Source organism: Bactrocera dorsalis, chromosome 1 (genome assembly GCF_023373825.1).
Source record: "Bactrocera dorsalis isolate Fly_Bdor chromosome 1, ASM2337382v1, whole genome shotgun sequence".
Classification (NCBI taxonomy): Eukaryota; Metazoa; Arthropoda; class Insecta; order Diptera; family Tephritidae; genus Bactrocera; species Bactrocera dorsalis.
The window spans coordinates 2406135-2431381 of NC_064303.1; the positions used below are offsets into that span (position 1 = coordinate 2406135).

The following is a 25247-nucleotide window of genomic DNA, read 5'->3' on the forward strand; positions in this document are numbered from 1 at the left end:
CATACAACTCTAGATTTAGCAACCAAAAGGACAGTCAAGCAGTAATAAGAGCAGTAAGTAACTTCATTTCGCATATCGGCCAGAACTATCTTGGAAAGCAAAGCAGCAGTGGAGAGTATTGTCAGAAACAAGTGAGTTCACTTTTACTTGCTGGCAGGTCACAAAAGCATCGATGGCAATCAGACAGTAGACGAGATTATCAGGTGTTGTACGGTTGACATCGGATAACGTGATCAACATTGGTAAGCCGACGCATTGTTTATACGCCAATGTGAACAAAGGCATTGCAAAGAAACTTAAAATTTGATGAAATGTCCCGCAATAGCAAAACAATGGTATGGGATGCTGACTATAGATACCTCTAATAATGAGGCCGCAGAACCTCTTGAAATTGTCGTCAAAACTCTGTTATCGTAAATGATATGTAGCGACACTAGATCTGGCATAACTTAAGACAAAAACTTGTCTTTACATGGCTCACAAGTCTACCAGACTAACCTAATGTAACCTGCATCTGAATATCATGAAATCGGATGCTCATTTCTTACCAATATATATCCCCCTCTCTTTGATATAGAAAAAACTGACAACCAGTGAAGATCAGGCAACTCAGTGAAAGTTTAAAGGTTAGAAACACTGAAAGATGGCAAATAGGAAAAAAATCGGTTTAAAGTACATTTATGGTAAAACTTCAATTATCGCTTATATGACAATAAGCGGTAGTGACTGCATTAAGGGTGGGATGCGGCTTTCTTGGTGAATTGGAGGAAATTATTAAGTTACTCCGCATGAACTTCTTTCGCCAAATTCGAGGTAAATATTTCTCCCACTATAATTTTCTATGTAACGCAATGTGAAAAAATACATTCCCATGATAATTTCATTGATTTTGTAGCTGGAACATTTCCTTACAACATATATGGTATACGTGAGTTATGCGCTGTAACAGTAGATGAAACCTTCTTCTGAGTGATGTAGTAATCTAAAGTGACTTCACACGTAACATTAAAGAGCAAAAAATTTAATATGTAATCTCATAAGGACTCCACCCATTCTGAGCCTGCACGTGACTTACATATGAAATATTGGGTAAGAGACGATGATTTCCCCATGGAAGTTTAAAACTGTTATAAAAATAAATACCTTGCAATGAAAAGGCAATACGACCTTCGCAATAAATGCAGTGGTTCCTGAGTTGTTGGCATCAATGGTTTTCTTCATGGGTTTAAAAAGCTCAGGCCGAACATTTATAGCAAGAGGTAATATTCGACTCCAAAATTAAAGTTATGTCTATTTCTACTTAAATATTTCATACTTTAATGAGAGTAATCATTATTTGTTGCTGCTGTGGGAGCATTAGTCACTATGTCGCTCATTAACAAGCAAAGAAATTAATTGGCGTGTTTACACCAATCACGCACTTCCTCTACAGGCATCAAAAAACAAAGAAAATAACAAAAGTGTGGCAATGTGCCAGAGAAGATAGCAGACCGTGTCCAAAGGATGCTTGAATAAGTTTCGAAACGATCCATATTTGGATTTACAAAGCGGAAACCAGAACTTCCACCTACAAAAATCCCTAAATAGGCTTGGGTACTTTAAAAGCTACTTTTATAGAGTTAATCATGAAATTAGCCCACATGATTTGGTGTCTTTTGAGTGGTTGAAGACTCTGAGTGCTCTTTGAATGCTCTTCAACAAAAAGGAAATGGTAGTGACTAAACCGGGCGGTGAAGGGAATTTTTCCCTAGCCTTGAAACCGCCCTGTGTTTAGTTGTAAACGGGTTGCCAGTTTTAATTGAGCCAGTTTTCGCGGATTGACATTATATTAGTTCATTCAATAGAGAAGTCTGTGTCTAAAGAAAAGTAAGAATTCCGCTAAGAAAATTTAATAAGATGTGTATAGTAAGCCCATATGCAATTTTAGCCTCCTTCTTCTTCTTCTTTACTGGCGAAAGCACCGCTTACGGTTATAGCCGAGTTAACAACAGCGCGCCAGTAATTTCTTCTTTTCGCAATGTGGCGCCAATTTGAGATACTGAACTGGTCTTCCTCTTCCTCTGCATCCCTCGGCAGGTACTCGACGTCGAGTGCTCAGATGTTGTCATCGTCCATGCCTCTGCACTATATAGCAGGACGGGAATAATGAGTGACTTGTAGAATTTGGTTTTTGTTCGTCGAAGAGGACTTTATTTCTCAATTCGAACTTCTTAATGATAGGGCAATGGAACGTCTGCTCCATCGTCATCGATTGGGGAATCGGGCTCATCTTCTCCTGGCGTTATGCTTTCACTACCATTCAGCAGAATGGAGAAGTGTTTCCTCCATAATTTTAGAATGCATAAATTTGGTATAAAAACCATTTTGAAATATCGTTAGGGCCGGAGAAAAGTGAAAGATCGATAGATTCCACAATCATTAAACTTTTTCTGAAAACAGCTTCGCGTTGACGCCTGTGAAACAATGCTTTCCGACTGCAAGGATGTCATGAAACATTCTATTACTGGCGACGAGTCTTGGATCTATACTTACGAACCGGAAACAGATGATCAATCGGCCGAATATTGAGGCACAGGTCAGCCGAAGCCGAAAAAACACGTCAAAACACGTCTTAAATCAAGGTTATTATGAAGGAAATTTTTTTCGATTATGGAGGTGTGGTGCACTCCAAATTCCGTTCGCCCGGCCAAACTATCGACAAGGAACCTTATTTGAGTGTTATGCGTCGTTTGCGAGAAGCGATTCGTAAAAAGAAGCCAGCCTTATGGGCCTACAACTCTTGGGTTTTGCATCACGATAATGTACCGTCGCATACTGCACTGATTCTTTGTAAGTTTTTCGCCAAATTTTCAAACAATATCGTGTCTCCTCCTTCGTATCGCTTCATTTTGCTTGGTGTGACTTCTGGGTTTTCAGCAAATTCAAACGGTCACTCCGGATAAGCCGTTTGCAGTCAATTGAAGACATTAAATGTGAATCGTTACGCTCAGTGAAGGCTGTTCGGGAAATTGACTTTGTTTCGAGAATTGGAAAAAACGTTGGCACCAGTGTATAGGGGCCAAGAGGACGTACTTTGCGAGGAACGACATACATAGATTTTAAAGAATAAATTCAGAATTTTGAAATTATGAACAAAGTCCTATCATATTTGTAGTATAATCACAAGTGGATATTACCCTTCAGAGCTTAAACTGACTAATCATAGTGCATGGTAGTACTTTGATCAGAGCTGCGGAAACAATTCATTTATTTTTTATAATCTCACTTTTGACACAAAGTGCTTTTTTTGATAAACTCGAATATCAAAGTCAAATTTCAGAACGAATTTTAAAGTAAAAATCAAATTTAACTCAAATAAAAATCAAAAAATCTATTTAACATTCTTTCATAAATACTTTCAAAGCCGCTCAAAATTCTTTACACAGCAACAACAAAAAAGGATGCTTAATAAATCACAAAATAAATATGCAACAAAAATGTGCAGAAATTCTTTCTTCTCTCCGAAAAGTATAAGAATATCCATATCAATACACTGGCGCTTTAATTTCCATGCAAACGAGCGTTTTCCGCCAGCAAACAAGCCAACTTTATACGGCGTAATTACAATATACAGTGAGTAGGAAATCCGTAAAGGATTTTGATTGAAATTATAATTCATTGGCTTGAAATTTAATTACGTAAAATGCCACAAAGGACCAAAATAGCCTCGAGTACAATTCGGTGTTTGTCTTATGAATAAACTATTGAATATTGTATGAGAGCAAAGTTGATTTTGCAATGTACGAGCTGATTACACGCAAGTGTAGTCATGTGTTTGGTGGTATTTGTGTGCCGGCTGCATGTTGGCTTACACATATGCAGGTATGTATGTATGTTTGTAGGAGCGTGTGTGCCATGCTTGGATTAAAGGCAAATATTATGTGTGTGGTGAAGTGAAAATCCTTTGCTTTAACGAAAAGCAAGAGAAAGTAAGAAAGTTATGTTGCTTGCGGAGAAATGACAAAATTAATTCACTTAAAATTTCATTGGCTATCAGCACGTCAACAAGTGAGTAAATACACACATATATAGGCGTGTGAATGTGTGTACATATGCGTGTTAGTGTGTGTTTTTGCGCACTTGTATGCATTTGTTTCATATGTTAGACATTTATGCAAATTCTAGACAGTTGAGTTGAAAATGCCTAAAAGTATGCTACGAGTTTGTTGTGCAGGCATGTTCAGCAACTTATACACGATTAAAATACATAAAATACATACATGCTACAAACCTACCAGTTTAAATACAACATTCATATACAAACACACACCTAGAAACATAAGTAGAAATCTACATTTCGCACACACACATATGCAGTCAGCAATTCAGCCTTTAAATACACATTGTTTTGCAGCGCTTGTGCTCCGGCTATCGAAATCGTATATCAAATATTGACTACAGTGCATTGCATTTATTGCCGGCCTCAAGTATATTTAAGTTGCCATTTTGTGATTTTGCGATTTTGTTTTTATTGGCATTACATGCTTGTGGCAGCATGCAGCGGCTTTATGTTTTCGGACCAGCAAACACATGTATACATGTTGTAGCAGCACTCAAAATGTCATAGCTGCTTATATTTATGCATTTATCCGTGAAGAGCAACAATAACTGGCCATGCGCCTCAAAGTATGCTACGTAAATGTTTAAAAAGCCCGAAAAATCAAAAGGCATGCGGTGCAGCAGCATGTCCAGCATTCTGAAAATATTTCGCATTTTAGTTAGGGCAAATAAGACAAGCTGTAGCACACACGCACACACTTGAGCATATTTGTCTCGATAAATGCCGAAACTGGCCATTTAGAATATTTCTGCATGTAAACAGGACGTGCCAAGAATATCGTCTGCTAGCAAAATATTATTCGTTGTGTGCATGTGTGTGTGTGTGTGTTTACCTGCTTGCTATTTGCATTTCCATCATCAATATCAGCAATGACAACTTTGCATAGCATAGCATACTTTTGTGCGCAAACAGCGCCAAGAAGAATTCGGTCAATATTTGTCTAGAGAAATTTGAGCTTTTAAGCAACTGGCATGCACGCATAAGAGTAAATAATGGAAATTGAAAGGAAAATAAAATAAAATTTAAATAAATTATTGTGAAAACAGTGAAGAGAAGAGTAAAATTGCGCTAAAGTGCTCCTAAGTTATTGTGTATAGAGCAGGGTAAATAATTTTTGAGAAGGAAAAGGAACACAGTAGGTTGAAACCTTTCGAAAATGGAGGTAATTTTACACTAAAATTCGTAAAAGGAAAAAAATGTTTATAAGAAAAAAATGAAGACACAAAATCTTTGTTTTTTGAAAATTTTACATAAATTTTGAGGTTATGTGAAAAAAGTCTATACAGAGAAGTTATAGATCTTATCATTATCTACCACTTTGTTGTATAACTTTTTCTTGTAGCACTCGTAGTTTTGTCTGAAGTCGAAATAAGCCGTTTTTAACCCTTAAACCACTCTCTTACCTTTTCCCGACCACAGATAGTCCGAAAATTATTTTTTCTTCAATACTTGTTATTTTAGCTTCCGTTTTCGGTAGGTTTCATCCAAATATAATTTTTTTTATTTATTGGGTAGTCTAAGAAATTTTCTCGTATTTCTAATCAAACTTGAACTTACTATTTTTTTATATTTATAAATAAATAAATAAACTAATATGTACCATTTTGCCATTTTCGCTAGAGACATTATTCCTCACTGTAAATCGAAATTTCGAAATTTCCAGAACGGAAGCGAGCGAGCCATTGTTGTGATAAAATACGAAAAGACTTTTTTCACTACCCAATATATGACTTTCAAAAGCTTCCACATTCATTATTATAATTTTCCATCAATAATGCTCATAACACTTTTTACTTACTTATAATCAAAAAAATAAGAATAATTACAATACAATTTTCATATATTCTTATTTTCACTTGCGCAGCATGCGCCTAATAAGTTAACCATAAATATACCTAAATAATCACTCTTAATATGCTTTCGGCTCTCTGTTGTTGTTGTTGTTGTTGTTGTTACAGTTGATTTGCTCTCTGGTGAAAGTATGGGTGCCCACCCGAGCTCCACACACCATCCTCCGCAAATCAGCCGAGCACAGTCGAACTCAAACATGTTGCAACAACACAAGCACTTCGGCAATGGGCGTTGGCGAAGGAGGAGTTTTGCGCTTGTAGTGGTAGTGGGCCGCTAGCTTTCAATGTGTGCGGACGGCAAAACTGAACGGATCTATGTTGAAATTTCAAATTTTCTTGGAAATATGATTAATTGAAGAACTGACGTAATATGAGAAGCGCCGTTATATGAGAACTGAAATTTGTGGAGTTAGCGACGATGTCTGCTTAGGGAGTATTTTTGAAAATGGACATATGATGATGTGGTGAAGACAAAACTTCATAACATTTTTATTTGAAATATTTATGCTGAAATTAGCCCATACACAGTCAAGGCAGACATTCCGTATATTTTTATTTATTCAACGAGACATTACCCTAACAAAATATGTTAATGCGAATTGATTTAAGGGATTGTGGATTTCAAACATCGATTTTTTATTTTTATTTAGATGTATTTGAAAATGTTCTCTGAAGATTTACTGCTCTAGAGTGCAGCCTCTTTTAGAGAACTGGCTATCCACTCCGATAACGGTGTGTCGATACTAGCATTGAACTCACGATTAGTAGTTAAGAAATATCCTAACTTGTTTTCAATGGCATCGAGTAACTTTGTGATACGACTAGTACGGACACTTGAATGCTGGGTTGCAATGCAGGGTTACCATCCGTTCAAGCCCTGTCGCAAGGTTCTTTCAACCAAAGACCTATAGTAAGAGATTAAGTTGGCTCTTTGTAAGTCCAGTTGGCTCAACAAGCCTAGCGTTTGCATAGTTGTGCGGCTTCTAAAAGTCCAAGGACTTATCGTTGTCTACGCTATAAGCTTGAATATCTTGCCGCTTGCCAGCTGCAGAAGCTTCATTGAAGAAGATGAGGTCGAAACATTTCCCACAACAGCCGGTTCTACGCACCGGAATCCAGCCAAGGACTGTTATTTCGGCGACCCAACCCCGTTTAAAAAAAGGTGCAAACATCTCAGTAAGTTTTTTTATGATCAAGATCAAGGCATTAACACCTAAGAGCTCACATTTTGAGCTATCAAACCGAACTGGTGGGAATAGATATTAAACACTTAAACACTTAAGTAGATTTGTATTGCCCATAAGGCGCTTCACCGACCTATAAGATCGGATACGCGAGTTCTTCACAATGGACTAAATATAATAATCCAAGCGGGATTTCTGGATCAACCATTGAACTTTACCTAACCGGTATTTACCTTTTGTATTAATAAAATTTATGCTTTGTGGATTTGCGATAATTTTAAGCAGAAAAATCTTCCTCACTGCCCGACATCGTTTTTCGGAGATTCTCTTGAAGATCGGCTACTCGATTAAGAGCAAAAACTTTCAAGACGAATTGCCAAATATTATAGTACCGCAAATTCCGTTAATGCAGATTATTTCTATACATTTATTAAAGCTATGCCAAAAAAGAAACTGAATTTCTTAAGGTAATATCCAAAATTTCATTCACTCAACTCGTATTAGCACTGGGGCAGCCATCCTCAAGGTGCTTGGCGTCTCTATTTCGCATTCATATTTACACTTTTCGCTCAACAAAGTTATAGTTGTACAACAAAAAAGCGCATGAAATGCAAATGTGCAGCGAAATGAAAAATGCGGTTGTGTGTGTGGCTAAAAAATCAACAGACAGGCGATCTGCCTCGGAGCGCACACCGCAATCGTTATGAAAAATGAATAGTAAATATATGCAAGCATATAAATATTAGCAGCTGAAGACACACGCACATACATACATATATATATTTGTATATATACGCAGACGTATGACTGAGCAAAGTGCAAGCAAGGCATACCTGTCTCATGCCCCCACTACCGCCAGCTTCTTAGCGCGCTGCCGGCCATTGGCAATTTAAGCCAAATTCAACTGCTTTGCTGTTGATGTGGTGGCCAGACGCCATCAGGTGCCCAACTGTGTACGGGTAAGCTGCAGCATTTTCGTTTCACTTTGCGCCTGCGATGAGACGTGGCAGAGGCAACGGCGGCGGCAACAATATGCCGGCAGCAATAAAACGTGACTACGCATTTAAAATGAGTAAACGAAATGGCGAGACAAAAGCGGAGTCATGGCCAAACCTTAACGACGCAGAGGAAAGGGTCGCCAACAAAACCGCAAAGACAAGCCGAGTGCCAAGTGCTTGCTGGCCAGGCAAAGGGTAGCAAGGCAAGCGAGCACAGGAAGGAGGGAGGACGCTGAGCATTGCTTTTGCTGCAGATGTTGACTTTTGGATGGTGAATAATAAGCTAACAAGCCACTGTAGCTGCTGGCTGCATTGCTGTGGCGTGGTAGGTGCGTTTGGCGCACCGTGGCGTATACGTAATATCAAATATTGGCCACAAAAGAGGCGGCCGCCTGCTCCGCCGGACGTGTCGAAACGTTGATTGCGCTTGCCTCGCAGATTTATTACCGTCAATGGGCGATGTGGGGAAAGTGTTTTGTTACAACAGGTTTAATGGCAATTTAATTTGGCTTAAAGACGTAAGAATGCGCGCATTTAAAAGGTATAAATTTTAATTGGCCAATTAATGGTGCCAACGCGCGCACAATTTTATGTGCTCAATAGCACTAATAAAGTTATCTAATTGAGCGTTTATGAAGTGCTGGTCACAACAGCTGGTGATCACAACCACACAAGTGCTTTTATGTTACAAAACCACACCTGTCGCTGAAGCGTGTTCACAAGACGATTTTACAAGTGAATATGGTGTCCAAAAACACATGCGTTGCCAACATAAAGCAGCAATGTCCACCCGTACCGCGCTCCTTTTACCGCAGTAGCTGCCTTTTACCACAAAGCGGCTTTAAATTTACTCGCGTTGCATACCTACAGGCGTTTTGTTGTTATTAAACTACTTTTAAGCGTTGCCATGCTAAACACGGTTGCTGCAACAATACATTGTGTTGGCTGGAGCGGAAAGCGTAAGCTTGGACTTCTTTCAGCGCCATGAAAAACAAGTGCTTAACAATGAAAGCGAAGCCAACAAGTGCCACAACGACGTGGTGGCTGCAAAAAGCACGTGTGGAGTGAGAAAACTAAGGCAACACAGTCAAAATTAAGTTGCTTGCCAAAGTGGTGCGGGTTGGTGGTGCGTGTACCAAAATAATAATAACAAAATTCAAACGCTTGCAGCGGGTATAAACGGAAAACATGCTCATACGCGCCTTTGTTTATGCTAATACATAGGTAAACACACACATAGTATATGCACACACACTTAAATACCTTTCCATGCAAGTGGGTGTGCGGTTTCCTGCAAAATATCTATTATAAAATGCTTAAAATGTAAGCATGAATTGTTTACTTTGTAATACAATAACAACAAACACGGTATTAATGAAAATTTAAGAAGACGACAAAGGACAATTCCAGAGCCTTGTGTTAGAGCATTTGTAATAATAAACAAGGCGCTGGTAACAAGAGCAGCAATTGAATAACAAGCTGAAAATGTTGATGAATAGCGAAAGCAATAAGAAATGGCAAACACACATACACACACGAAAACGTGAAGCTAATATTGATGCGAACAATGAACTTAAATTGTACTTCCAGCAACAGACATACATATACATGAATAATTGTTATATTTCAAAGATAAAAATCGTTTGTGTAAAAATAAAACTCATTCTTCTTCTTCTTTACTGACGTAGACACCGCTTACGCGTTTATAGCTGAGTTAACAACAGCGCCCTCGTTTCTTCTCTTCGCTATTTGGCGTCAATGGTTGTTAAAAAGGGCTGCCAGATCCTTCTTCAACTGATCAAAGGAGTGGAGTTTTCACTCTTCTTCTACTTCATTCGGCGGGAACAGAATCGTAATCCTTCGATCTTCTTCTAAGTGCTATCTTTCATCCAGAGAACATGACCTTGGTAGTCGCAACTCTGTCTTCTGATTCGCTTAACTTTGTCAGTGTCGCGGTACAACTCATGGTTTCATCGACTGTAGTATTCGTCTTTGTGAGAGCGTAAATACCATAAATCTTCCGCAAAACCTTTTTCTTGAATACTCCTAAGGCGGACTCATCAGATGATATCATTTCCCTTACCTTCACATCATATTGCAGGACAGGAGTAATGAGGCGCTTATAGAGTTTGGTCTTTGCTCTTCGAGACAGGACTGTACTTATCAACTGCCTACTCAATCCAAAGGAGCACCTTCTGGCAAGAGTTGAATCTGCAATTTCAAGGCTAATATTGTTGCTGGTGTTGATACTGGTTCCAAGATAAAGGAAATCCTCTACGACTTCCAAATTATGACTTATAACTGCCAACAGTGAGAGCTCGTAAGCTCAAAGCTAGTCAAGGAGTGTATGATCTCACTGGCAGCAGCAGCAAGGTACTTCTATATTAAAATTGTCTGACTGCCTGGCCATAGTGGAATTGTCAGAAATTGTAAAACCGACTGCAAGAAAATGCAGCCTTACAAAACCTCCCTCGGGATGGGAACGAGCAGGTGTTCGCCTGTCATCCAGCACTCAAGGAACATAGGTTCCTTGCACGAGCTCAGTAAGTATTGGCCAGCAACCAGCTGGTGGGGGTGCGAAAGCCTTCTGGCTCAGAGTATATATATATCCACCGAACATGTTTAGGTCTCACCTGGACAGAGACACTTTGCTAATTATGGGACCGGATATTCCAAGTGCATGCCCTTAAATCGTAAACCCTAACACTTTTGCAGGGGTCGTCATCTGAAAGGGGGTCATTTGTCCGAGGCTGTTTTTCCTTCTCATTGGGAGGGTTTTTTAGGTTGCGGGTCCCATAGCCAGCCCACAACCCAGGGGAGAGCATGTTTCGCCTTCTCACTTTAGCGCGCCTTCAAACATATGTTTTTTTGGAGGATACTTTCTAAGGCTGGAAGTCGTGACCTGCGTCGTGACTAAAAGAATCGTTCCTGGCCACTCCCAAGTGAATGGCGCTCAGAGAACTTTCGTCAATTGCGTGAACTTCTACACATGGCTCCATCACGAGCCTATTTACCTAACCTGGTTATTTATGTTTGAATTGTTACCACCAGGTGAGAATAGCCTTTAGACGTGAATGAGGAAGCAGTTTATTAGGAGTAGAGGATATTTTTTTAATTTATACCGACAGTTCCGAAATGTACTGCAGAGTATAAACGGGACTATGCTCTGAGGATCTTGATATTTTTCGTTATATTGGCTACCAAACTCAACAAGCATCTTCCAAGCGAAAGTTCTGGGTATAGAGAAGGCTTGTGGAGTTCTGCCAGACGACATTGCTAATCCTGTTCCGCCAAAGATTAATTCCAGCTTAATTAGTAAGTATAGGAAGGCTTTAAAGCAAGTCAGATTATGGACACGTGGCCATAATTTGGGAGTATGCCAGTATAGTTCTTCAAACTCTTCCACATAGTGGACGGGACCTAGTAGTTGAGAACAGTGATCTCTTATTGTCAGCTCTGACAGCTGTCTCTTGAGGAAGTCATATGCCGCTACAAATCACAGCCTACTCATGTATAAAAATATCCCCTACACATATGCATTTGTGTACGACAAAAGTACACAAGCTCATTGCATATTTAATAAGGGCACTTATACCGACTATTAAATTTAGTGGCAGTTGCTCTAATCTTACGAGCGTTCTTGTTTACAGCATTATTTAGTCAGTGCATTGACTTGCTTACAACTGATTCCAATTCATGCATTATGCATGCAACACATATACATATGTGCAGAGGAGTGCGCCACAAGCAAGCAGTGTCACTGCACGTCGGTGCTGGAATGTTCGTTTGTTTGTTTGTTTGCTGCAGCTGAACTCACATCCCTGCTTTCCTGCTTTGGTTTTTATTTAAGATTTTCACTCGTGTTCTAATATGTTGCTGTTGAAGTGCACATTGCAGAGCAAAAACAAAAACGGAACAAGAAAATGTGGAGCAAAATTAAAAAATGCTCGTATGTGTATTGGAACCTGCTTTTGCTTTGGCTTTGGCTGGAGCGTAAGCCGGCTGAGTTATTGCAAGCTCATGGGCAGATGGCAAGCTGCTTAGCACGACAATTCGCTGCCGCATGGCATTGCATGTGTTTTGTCTGGGTGCGTGTGTGTGTCTGTTTGTTTGTTTCTCTGTGTCTGTGTGTGCTGTGGAAGACAAGCTTTGACCACAAGTGCATTCGTTTGTTTGCACGCCCGCTTGTTTGTTTACAGTATGTTTATTATATATTTATGCAAAGAGTATGAGTGTTTCTGTGCATCTGTGTGTGTGTGTATGTTCACCTCTACTTGGTGTTAGTGCGCCTGTGCGCTTTGCATGAATTAAATATCAGTTCGTTTTGTATGCCAGTTTGCTTGGCTCGCATGTGAAATGCCACAGCTTATGGTTAAGAATGCCAAAGCTAAGCCAAAAATAACAACAAAGCATGTGTGTTGACAACGCCAGCAGTGGGTATTTACAATGGCGTGAGTACACACATATGTAGTACATATGTATGAACAAACATATTTGCATAGTTAGGTTTATATGTATGTATACATACATGCATATCGTCGCCTAAAATGAAAAACAACATAACATCACTTTTCATAAGTTTACAGGTGCAAAAAAACCGATATAATAGAAACTACTAATGTTGAATAAGAAAGTTGAGTTTTGGTTACAAAATGGTTATGAATTGGTTATCACACGCACATAAAATGGTAATAAATTGGTTACATATTGGTTATCATACACCCATTTTAAATAAAAATTAGAGTTTTGGCTATAAATTGGTTATATATTGGTTACTATATCTGACAACGATTTTTAATTTTTTTTTATTTTTGAGCTACGTTGTTTTGTGTTTTAGGTCATGTCATGTTATATATTCATTCGTTAATAGCTATGCATGTTTTTGCTGTGCTCGTCACGCTTCTCTTAGCATTGCTTGCCGCTTCTTCGTTTAGTCGTTGCCACATATTTACAATAATGCAGATTCATACAAACTTATCAACAAAAATATATACTTGTATGGCGAAATATTTGTTTTTAAGTATATACTCTACAATTATTGTAATTGTTATGGCTTTAAAAATTTGCATTTTTTTCTAGTTAGTGAGTTTTTGGTAAACTTGAATATTGAAGTACGAATCGAATTGCATGAGTCTTTAGTTAAAAGACACAAAAATCACCTACTCCCTCTCTTAAAGCCAGTTAATCAATATCTTTGCATCCCTTCTGCGATCTTCGAACTTCTGCTGCAAAATGCAATCCTTCACCAGCTTCCAAACAAATGACTCGCCATCTATTTTACTATTTTCTACAATTTGTAAAATGTTGCGCCTAAAACTCTGCAACAGATACTCTAAGCACAGCTGCAAAAGCAGTGCCACACACACACCGATACGCACACAAAGCAAAGCGAAGCTCACCTTGCACTTTTGCTGCATTTCAATACTCTGACAAATTGCCACTCATCTGTTTGCGCAGAGACAAAGGCAAGCACACACACACACACAAACCAGTTAAGCAAGTAGTTGTACGTATTAGCTAAGCTTTGCCTTGGATTTGCCGCCGTTGGCCTTGTTGAGGCCTTAAATGCCTAATGCGAATTTATTGCACTGCAATAAGTTTAAGTCATGTGTCAGAGCTTTGAGCGAGCGGGCAAAAGTTCTTTGATATTTCAATTTTATGCACAGCAGGCTTTTGCAATTAAGCCAATACATACGCATACACATACACTTATTTGGAGTTTTAGATATGTGTGCGGTTGTATGAAATGCTGCAACAAAACTGCTGCAAATAAATAACTTAATTCTCTTTTAGGTTTTCGCCAAAATTTTAATTGGTTTTTGTTTTGCGAGACAATTTCTCAAATTTCAGATTTTCTTTAGTAATAAGTTTTGAGCTTAAAGCTAATATACTATTATTTTCAAATATGCCTATAAACGCAACTGCTTTTAATAGTGTTGAGATCAACCAAGGAAACCTTTGGGAAACTTTAATTTTTAGTTAATTTATTTCGCACATTTTCCTTAAAATTTTAAAATTTTTCATGTGTTGATATTGAAGTACTGCACATCCTTGAAAAGGTTTAAAATATTGATTCTCCACTCTCTAGAGTTCAAATTCTTCGAATTTATTAAAAAACTTTCTTCGAGGATTTTGGAGATATCCGAATGAAATAATTTTATCGCTGTCATTACTTTTATCTTTATTTTTACATTTATCTTTATCTTTATTTTTACATTTATCTTTATATTTATCTTTATCTTTATCTTTATTTTTATCTTTACCTTTATCTTTATCTTTATCTTTATCTTTATCTTTATCTTTATCCTTATCCTTATCCTTATCCTAATCCTTATCCTAATCCTTATCTTTATCCTTATCCTTATCTTTATCCTTGTCCTGTGTTTGTTCTTATCGTATCGGTTCTTATGGTTTTGAAGATAGTCAACAAGCAAGAAATATTTCTATATAACGCCCGATTGGAACCAATAGGTCTGACAGTTATGAATTGACATCCTTTTCAAATCAACCGGGGTCTATTTACAGAGCTTTACATTTCCATGAAAAATCATCAATTCTTCAATAAAAAATCAGTTAAACGAAAATGAGTTTTTCTGAGACTTGCTAAACTTCAAGGTATCTTCTAAAAACTAATAAATAACAGTGTCTCAAAGCGTGAGCAAATTCTTGACCTACACATAACTTTCCTACCGAATTTCAATTAGCTCCTTACAAATGAAACGCCGCAGGCAGTCTTATCCGTTGTCAAATAATAATCACCTCGAAGCAGCGATAATACTCAAAATACACTTTGTTGTAAGCCCCAGGTAGGGGTTCAATTAATTTAATCTGAGACAACAACAAGTAAATAAATATGCCTCCACCAGCTAATGAGCTCACCACCCAGTCTACGAACCCACCAACATGCTTCTAAGCGGCTTTCGAGCAAACCGGGGCATAAGTGAAGCTGCCATCAAATTATATGTAAACGAGGCGCTCCCGACAACACTCGCAAGTGGATATCCTATAATTTCCACCCAACCAATTACGCCCATAATTACATGTAATACTGCTCACACACACACACACCACATACAACAAACACATACGCGCAGAAAAGTAGTTTAGACGCCAAGCGGAAGTTGACTTGCTTCTCTTTAATAAACAAATAGACAAACACTATGAGGACGCTATGAGAACGCCTCCACATGTTTGAATATGTATACTCGTATGTAAGTACGTATATTTATTTGTGTTTGCCTGCGGCTACGTATGCAGTCGGGCAGTCGGGCGGGCTGACAGCTGTGCGTGTGAATTAAACGGACATTTTGCGGTAAATGGCGTGTCCCTCGGTGGCTTGATGCCGTTAGTGACTCCGACTGCCGCAACAATTTCAATGGTAACTATCGTGCCGTTCGTTGTTGTTGTGCTTTTTGTTGTAAACGAGTCACCACCGTGACAACATCAACATTATGCTGTTTGTTTTTGTTGTTATTTTCATGCAAGCGGAGGAGAAAAATTGTGAAGTCAAAGTGTTAAACTCGATTCGAGTGAGTCAACTTTAAGTGTCACTTTATTATACTCAGTTCAATTATAGTTGGCTTTCATGGTTTCATGACACTCAGTGGGCACATGGTGCGGGTTGCCACACTTCAACGATAATCATTATGGGTGCAATTATTGAAGTATGAGATGAGAGGTCGCAAACTTTGGGTAAGTTTGGAGTGGCTTTAATTGAAATGAGAGAAGCTGAAATTAGTTAACAACTGTAACTGTAATTTCAGAGCAAAGTGAGTGAATGGGTTATGGCTTCAAAAAGTGAGGTTAAATGTTAGGCTGTTAAGTTGAGTAATGGTTGAGGTTATGCGCTAGCTCTTGATGTTGAGATTTGCTGTGTTATAGTGATCTGTCTTATTTGTGTCCAGGCTAAATATCTCACCGGTAAGTACTTCAGTGATAATCTGAACCCTAATTTTCTTTTCGAATGTGAGATTTTTGACCAAATATTTTCATCATTAAAAGCTGTATTCAAAAAAAAGTAGTTTGACCATATTACAGGCATCCAATAAATATTATGAGAAATGTTGAAGAGCATAAATAGGTGCAAGAACCTCAGTTTTTTCCTTCATCATGTGAAGTCGGCCCTTTGAACTGTCTAAAGTCTAGAAGTCATTGATTGGTCAATAATTACTCTGTTGATTAAGAAAATTTCTCAGATCAACTATTGCACTTTGAGGAGGTCAAAATACAATGGATTTGAAGTAACAATAAATTTTACGAAAAGAACCTAGATATTTACCAAAGCAATGTTTTAAAGGAAAAGGCTGTAAAGTTTAGTAAAGGTAAGTTTTTTTTTTTTTTCGATGAATGTTTTAGGTTACTTTTGGTCAATATCAGAGAAATTGTTCCACATCAGAACAAGAACAGTCCACATACAACTCTGGAAAGTTGATTGGGAAGTTCCTATGCGTCCAACTTAGAGTCGGCTTATAGTTTACTACAATACAAATATCGACAGTTAACATACTTTTTTGGATATTAGGTTAGGTTAGGTGAGGTTAGACGGTTGATCCCTCAGCATGGCATGGGGCGACTATTGTATACAGCCCTTATGAAGCGAAACGAAATCATTGGTTTGTTTCATCCTACTTGCATCTCTTTTCATCGGCCTTTTCAGGCAAGGAAACTAACAAAGCCCGGGAGTAGGGCATATGTTCAACCTTACAGCATGAGTCGTGCTCGGACTGTGTCCAATTAGAGCTTTTTCAACTATTTAAAGGTGGACCTTTTTGAGAGCAAACAGCTCTTTAGACTTCTTTCGATTTATTTCGGGCCAGAATGACTTTGCGATTGCACAGCTGCTGGTGGTTAATCAGCGATCTCTGAGCTGGTCTGAGGCTCAATAATCCCACAGTAAACCACAAGAAGCCAATGGAGCTTCCACCCGTAGCCATTCCGCATTACAAGTCGTGAGTCAACGAACTCAAGGCTAATACTGCCGTCCTACTTTCGAGGTGGATAGCCATTACTTTGAAGGCGGGCTCTAGAGTAGTATATCTACTGCTAGCTTTATGGCAGAAATCCCGCATAGAAGACGTTGCAGTGTTCAAGAAGTTTAAAACTGAAGTGTTTGGAAAGTTTGCGACTGTGTACTCTTCCACTAGCCCTCACCACAGCTTTTTTTCATCCATAAAAAACACAGCCATAGATAGGCTCAGCGTTCTGGTAAGCCAAGTATTTTGGAATGTAGTCCGAGGCTGTAGGGAAGGGTTTGTTGGTAAGGCTTTTTACGTGGCAGGTCCCAAACCAGACCACTCCGCGCACAAACCAGCGGAGGGGATGTTTCGCCTTCTCACTTTAGCTCGCCTACAAACGGATGTTCTTTGGCTAACCAGAAGATACTTGGCCTAAGACCAGAAGTCCTAAGCTGCTTTAAATGAAATTATCGAGCTTTGAAGTGAGCATGTGAGTATCTAGCTGAGGGATAATTTTAAAACTGAGCAAAGAATCATCAAGCCGGAATAAATTTTAGCTTATCGCACACAATTAAGCAATTCTATATCTATATATGTATTCATGTTAACCTACATCGTTTGTGCACGCTTGAGCTGCTTCCGTGTCGCTGAGCAAGACGGCGACTACTTATGGTGATAATTTGCCGCAAATTCTAAGTAATTACAACACTGAAGAAAAAGAAGAGATTTCACATTAGTTGCTCCCATTTCCATGTCGTCTGACATGGACTAGAGTTAATTGCCGACGAAGCAACGTTGAGTTGACGCCTTGGGTTGGACACACCCTCACACACACACATGTATGCAGGCGTGTGTTGCCATATAGTTGTATGCATTAATCAACAGACTGCTAAAGCGAACATCATTTGACTCCACTTAAGTGTATACTTAACAAATGCAAATTACCCACACACACACACATGTACATAGTAAATATGTGTAAATATGTATTTGTGGCATTAAATTGTGTTTGCTCGTTTGTCGTGTGTTTGTGTCGACCATCGAAGGCAACTGGTGGCCCATCAGCAATTAAAGCAAATTTCCAACGCATCCCCAAAAGCCAACACGGCGCACCCAGCACCATTGGTTTTCATTTTCATTTTCTTCTATTTATTTTTTATTTGTTTGCGTACTTTCGCTCTGCCTGTGTCGTGTCCTTCCTGCTTATTAGCGCTCATTGCTCTTTTGCCGTAATTTGTTGGCTGCGCTTCCCGCATGCGGCGCCTTCTTCCTGCCACTGACGCTTCCACACGGCGCTTCCTGCCCGCCTGCCTGCACCTGTAGAGGTGCTTATATTATAACTTGTTGTGCGCTTCATTGCTGTTGTTGTTGCGTCTTTTTTGTCGTTTGCGCTTGCCTTTGCCTGCTGAACTGCTGTGGCTGCCGCAGTGTGGTTCATTATTACAGGAGGCTAATTAATTTCATTAGTTGGCAGAAAACAAGGTGAAGACAACCACAATTACAAACAGACAACCAACAGCAACAACAGCAGCGGCAAGAATGACAACAAAATATGACCGCAGCAGCACCGGCGGTGTTGCTAATGATGCTTATGCAGTGCTTAGACTCATGAATATATGCGCAAATGTGGGTATATATGTGTGTGTGCGCTTTTGCTACATTATGTAGCATACCTTCTGGCGCATCAGCTGGGCGCACACACACACTAAGGCCAGCAGGCAAGCACCGACAAACGGCAGCGAGCAAAGACAGCACAAACGCGGTCGGAGGAAGTCAGGAAGACTACACGCCGCCGGAAATGTAGCTACTTATACCGTTATGTATTATATGTTTCCTGTGTGTGTGTGTAATTATGATTGTTAATGAAATTGGAATGCATGTATTCATGTGTATTCCATTTGTGTCTAATAGCCAGTCAGTTTGTGTGCGTGTGTCTGTCCGTGCTTGCTTGTATTAGTATGCATATTTTATTGCCGGTTGTCTTCAAACAACCCCGGCGCTACAACAACAACGATGTAGTTAACTACAATAGCAATATTATCTATATTTTATTAGTTAAAATATGCGGAATAGATTAGCGTGATTGAATTAATTTGCGTTAAAGAGAATGTAAGGAAGTAGGGATTGGTGAAATGCCAGAAGAAATTAAAGGAACCAAAGAATTTAAGTCTAGAGAGCGTGATCAGCGTGCATATGTTCGCATTATTTTTCATATACTCAGCTTGAGTGCTTTCACTCTTCATTTCCGCCTGAATCACTTTCGGTACACAAGAAAAATTCTCTTTACTTCTGAGTTACCCTCAACGCTTCAACATATAGTATAAGGTGAGCCTATATTTTGGAAGAGCGCTACAACTCTTTAGAAGAAGACAACGAAAGACAGCTGAAAATGTCTTGTATTTTTTGAGAGGAAAAATTATTGACTTTAAGTCCGAAAAATATTGTCTGCCTATTCACTATATAATCATATTAAGGATCTAAGAAATGAAAGGCGCACTTTTAGACTGAAGTAAAAAAAAATCTATTTTTTATGTATTTCGATTGATTGTACTTTTAAAAAGTTCCAGTTTGTAATCAATACAAATTACTTTCTAGATCCACAATCTCGTCCGCAATATTGTCCCTTCCAGAGAAGAGTGAAAAAATAGTGTGGCGTGCAGGGACGTAGAAACGCAGGGATAAGCATCTATACGGATGGCTTCAAACATGATAATCGAGTGAGAGGTGCTGTCTTTTCAGCAAAATTAGACAACGAAATCTCATTCATTTGACCACTGCAGTGTCTTTCAAGTTAAGTTCACTGCAATTAAAGAAAGTCTTCTTGTTTTCTTCTCAGCAAAATGGGACACCAAAATCAGCGACCGTTTACCAGACCACTGTAGTGTCTTCGTGTTCTGCCAAAGAGTATGCTTACAAAAAGAAATTTATCTGAATAATAATACAGACAGCCAAGCGGTTTAGAAATCATTAAAGTATCTTAGGATTACTTCAAAGATTATGAAAGATTGTCATGATCTTTTGGGGGATTGGAGGAGGGCAGAATAAACTTAAGGCCGTGGTGCATTCCTCGTTTAACAATCAATCAGCATTCAATATCACAATAAACCTGCACTGAGAACCAGGACTTAGTGATACATATTCTGGTAACGATAAAGCACATGAATTAGCAGGAGCAGGCACCATCCTACAATTAGACTACAGAAAATAGAGTATTTCTATGCCTCTGGCTACTTGTAGATTTGAATCGACCAGTGCTAACAAGTCACTGTCTCATTGACGGACATGGGAACACCATCCAATCACTTTTATGACAGTTTGTAGTCAGATGGTAGAAGAACATACTATAAAGCATCTTCTATAAGAATCCAATGTTTTGTATAGGAAAATAATCACAAATATTGGATTGGATTTCTTGACAAAGTCTCGGAGATTGTACAAATGCTAACGAACTTCAGCAGGAGCATAGGGTGTTTCAGCAAGGTCATAATGAAGTAAGAGGATTTTAATAACAAAGGTTTCACAATGGGCATTATAAAGGATTAAGTGTATCATCAGATATCTATATTTCCTTCTACCGAGTACTTCCGATCTTTAAAAAGAAAAAACTCAACTGTTAAATCCACATCTCAAACAGTTTTCGAGTTGCAGTTTTCTAAACCGTAATCGCTCAGTTCAATTAGCTTCGTAATTTTATCTTTATAAGTGTTTTTCAAACTGATTTTTTCTAAATCTATCTGAGGATCATGTCACAAATGAATCGATCACTATAACATTTTGTTCTACAGGCTTTGTATATATTTCTATCAATGTAAACATACATCAACTTGCCAGTTTTTGAACTTTAAAAAGTGGTTTCATTATCAAAGAAGGTCGGAATCAACGCGGCAGCGGATGATCTTTTCTTGGCGTCGTTAAAGATCGCCTGTAGCGCGATAAACATTACATATACATATTTCTTTGTTTCATTATATTCAATTATAATATCGTTTTCTTTATAGTGAATTAAATTTAAAATGGACCCTTTGAATTTCTGTCGCTATATTTTTATACATATTTCTACAAAAGTTTCTATCTCTCCCACACTTGCTCTCTCTCTCTCTAAAGTTTTAGGTATAAGACCTCCGACCTCACTCAATTTTCTAAAGCATTAAACAAATGTGGCTTGATATCTGTGCTACAAGTTTAAGTGTAAGTTCTGCTGATGACTTCAAGTGATCTATTATCTTCAGATTCTATATTTATACCCAAAAGTTTGTTTTATACCATGGCATTTAAATCATAAATCATATATTAGAAGACCTCTTTATAGAAAAAAATTCATAAATTTATTGAGAACTGCTGATCAGTGAGCTAAAGAATTAAATAAAAGGAGTCTCTAGCTTATTTTACTACGAGTTAGTTAATTTTGTTCATGACTTTTGCTAAAATTTGAGTAAAGCACTATATAAACCAATAAACGGAATACCTCTCTGCAAAATGTATATATTAATCTTCGTTTGCAAAGTAAGTCTCTTAATCAATATTCAAGTTTTACACTGACTTAGCTAAATTAAGACAAGCGCAGAAAATTATTGTAGAAGCAAAAATGTTACATGTTGAAAGCTAGTAAAAATTTTAAGAGCTCTATCAGAAGCACGGGGAAATTTTTCTTTTAGTTTGATAAACTAAAATACCTGATGTAATTACATTTAGCTCATTTTTTACTTAACCTTGCTAATCTTTTCCTATCTTTATTAATGACTTACCTTGTATGAGCCCAAATTCTTAACAGAACACGCCAATTTGACATTTCGGCCCGCTGGCACTGTTATATTATCAATGACATCCGTAAATTCAGGATCTTCGGAGTCAACTGCAAGTAAGCGAGAAAGAGAGAGCAAAAAATTAAACAGATAAAACGAAGAGCATTAATAAATGTCAGAGGAAAACTTAAGGATTTGGTAATAAATTACCACATTTGGTATAACTGTATATTTTTGATGTAGGTATGTATTTATGTGTATATATTTTAATTTATGTGAACGCTACAAATGCCTCTGAGGCATCAGAAGACATGCTGCTAGAGTCTTGCCACAATAACTCCCCATTTAATGAATTGTGGCGAACGAACAGCTGCAGGGCGACTGCGCCAGTCATTATTTCGTTAATTACCTTCACTTAACAGTTATCTCATTGATGTACAAGCGTTTTTGCTGCAAGAATATATTCATATCATATTTTCATTGAGCAGCCTGTGCTGGCTTAGCTTCGGGGGCTGAAACAAATTTGGTTTATTCGTGTGCTCTAAGATTAATGGCAGGCGAAGGTTGGCTTAAGTTAATCTTTTATAGTTAAATGAGAGAGGATGTATTGCTATCTCTCTAGCTTGCTTCAGGTTATGCAATATTTTAGTGTTATTTCAGTAGAACAGAGAGGGAGAGTAATGATAATTTGTAACCTTTATTTAGGAGTAAGTAAAAGCGATGTGTTGAGGATAAAATGGGATAAGAGCAAAGGTTAACTATTTTTTTATTTTCATCAATTTGTGGTATTATACTGGAAGGTGAAACTTCTTTCAAACGTTTACGACTGAGATAAAAGCAATGGAGGTGAGTATAAGATAAAAGGGGGAGGAAATACTAACGCCAAAGGTTAGATTATACTGGTCTACCAGACGTCATCTAGTTCCTTTAACTGTGAAGCTCCTAGATATTTAAGTCTTGTTCTAGAAAAGGTTGGACAGTCATAAGACTTCTCTGCACCTTCTGCTTCTAGTCATTTGGCCAACAACCCTTCTGCAGTTCTTTGGAGATCGTGGGAGTACACAGCATACGTGTTTTTCTTCGAAAACTTCATCATATCATTTTTGGAGACTTTGGAGATGCATCTCCTTTACTGGTGCGATAGCCAGTCGGTTGGCAGAAATTTAAATTAAAAAGTCTTAATGTTTTCCCACAATAGTATGTATTGATGAGCACGACATTCCGGCGTCCACTATAGAGTGCTCATTTTGAAACCGTCTATGTAGTGAGTCACATGCTCATGCCTCATCCGTCCTCTTCTAGTGTGGCTTGCTATACTGCTTTTTTACACCCTGAAGAGGGTATGAAGGTTGTAACACTCAAAATGAAATGTCGGAAATCCAATAAAGTTTTCAAAAATGATCAGGGTGCCGAGCAGAGTCGATATAGCCGATATCGAACTACCATAAGATATAGTCGCCATACAATCTGATTGAGCAGCGCTAAAATCTCCGAAAAAATTGTTCAAATCGGAAAATTATAGTATACACATAGCTGTCCTGCAAGCCGATGAGAAAGAAGAAGCCAAATGTTTTTCGATGGTTCAAACCGATGGCGAAACGTGCCGCTATTTTTGAACCGCAGTGCCACAGTCTACTGTAAAAGTACATGTACAATGCTTCTGGGATACAGAGATGATACATTATAGGTATTTACAATAGAGTCGTCAAGCAATATTCTTTAGCTTTGTCTTGTGGTGAACGTGGACAAGACAACGAACCTTAAAGTCATACAAAGAATCCCTGCGTCTTGAGAACAACGACACTGTTGCGAGCTATAATTTTAAAAAAGTTAAGAGCTTTGTACCAGCATAATTCAACCAATAATCTAATAGAATAGATCTTTTGCCAACAGGCAGGAATCGGTAAGAAATTGAAAAGCAGATAAGTACCTCTTTCGACGAACAAAACTTATCGTTATTCTCGTCCTGTTATACGTCGCACAAAAAGGAACGATCACGACAAGAGATTAGAATGCACTTTGAGCATTTCAAAGAACTGTTACTCGTAAGATCTTTGAAGCTGTCCGCGTGAGCCATGAACACCGAAGAATATGGATATAACCACGATTTGTATAAGCTCTTCGGTGACGTATATATAATGAAGCGCAAAAAACTCCAACGTAGACGCTGGTAAGGCTATGTCGTTCTCAAATGAAGATGTTGTATTACTGAAAAGCTCCTTCAAATCAAGAGCCATCGGTGGATAATGGAAGAAAGGACACCCACGCATAAAATGGACACACCAAGTGCATAGCGACCTGTCTGCACTTGGGATGTACAACTAGCATGGCTTCGCAATGTATAGAGGCATCTGACGAAATTTTGCGTTTTTGTCCCAAACCGACCAACGGTTATAATGCCGAAGAAAAACAAAAAAAAAGTAACCCGTTGATAGGTTACTTTTTCACAGTCACTTATATTTACATAGTTTTGCTATAAGAAATGCGACTGTGAAGGGCATTATACCTTCGGTGCAACCGTAGTTGACATTAAGCTTACACCTTAAGTTTTCAAAAGCATGAAAATAGGTCATGATCACGCTGTTTTCTCTAAAGAGCAACATTTTTTTAGATTTCACAAATCAGAAATTAAATTTTAATCTCTTCAAATTTGTCAAGAGCAGATAACTTGCGTCGCAACTAACAAAGTTTGACTAAAATAAAAAAAAAATCCAGGAATTAACACCCCAAATTTAAAAACTGCGCAAACCTCGGCAAACTCGCCACAAATTTAGGTTGACCCACTCCATGCAGCCCACTAACCACGAACTATGAAATTTGGTAAGCCAAACTACAACAAAAACAGAAAACCTTCAAACGAGAAACGAGAAATTCCGCCCCAAAATAAGTTAGACCAATTATCATAGCAATAATGGTATGCCAAGTTAACAGCTGTTAGCTGCCAGTTACCGGCAGTCGGCCGTGGACGCAGCGGGGGGGCAGCTGAAAGAAGCGACTAAACTTTGCAACAACAATGCGCACAACAACTATATCTAAATATATATAGACGAGGCAACTAAATCAACAACTAAAATAGCCATATAACAGTAACGCTAACACAGCAATAACAGCAATGCCGACAATAAGAGCCCACAAGAGCACCGAAACAACAACAACGACGATGCCAACAAAAACTTTCGGCATGCAAAATGAACACTTCATCAAGTGTTTAGCCATTTCACTTGGCTTCGTTGCTTTGTTGCCTCATTTTTGTTGTCGACGGTCGTCGCAGGATGCCCGCTTTGTAGTTGTTGCTGTTGTGGGCATTGTATTTTCAGCTTGTTTGCGAGCAATGATGACGTAAAGTTCTTGTTTTACTTTTATTTTTATTTTCATTTTCATTATTTTTATTTTTGATTTTCCCGTCTCTGTTTCTGTTGC

The 25247-nt window shown here is 38.4% G+C and overlaps 1 protein-coding gene across 2 annotated transcripts in view; it reads right to left on the reverse strand.

Annotated features, from left to right (window-relative positions):
- Positions 1–25247, reverse strand: part of LOC105232340 (interference hedgehog) — a 224120-nt gene that overhangs the window by 75387 nt on the left and 123486 nt on the right. For both annotated transcript variants that reach the window (XM_049459116.1, XM_011213992.4), the window contains exon 3: positions 21831–21937. In XM_049459116.1, coding sequence (XP_049315073.1) covers positions 21831–21937 — 107 coding nt within the window. The remainder of the gene's footprint in view (positions 1–21830; positions 21938–25247) is intronic.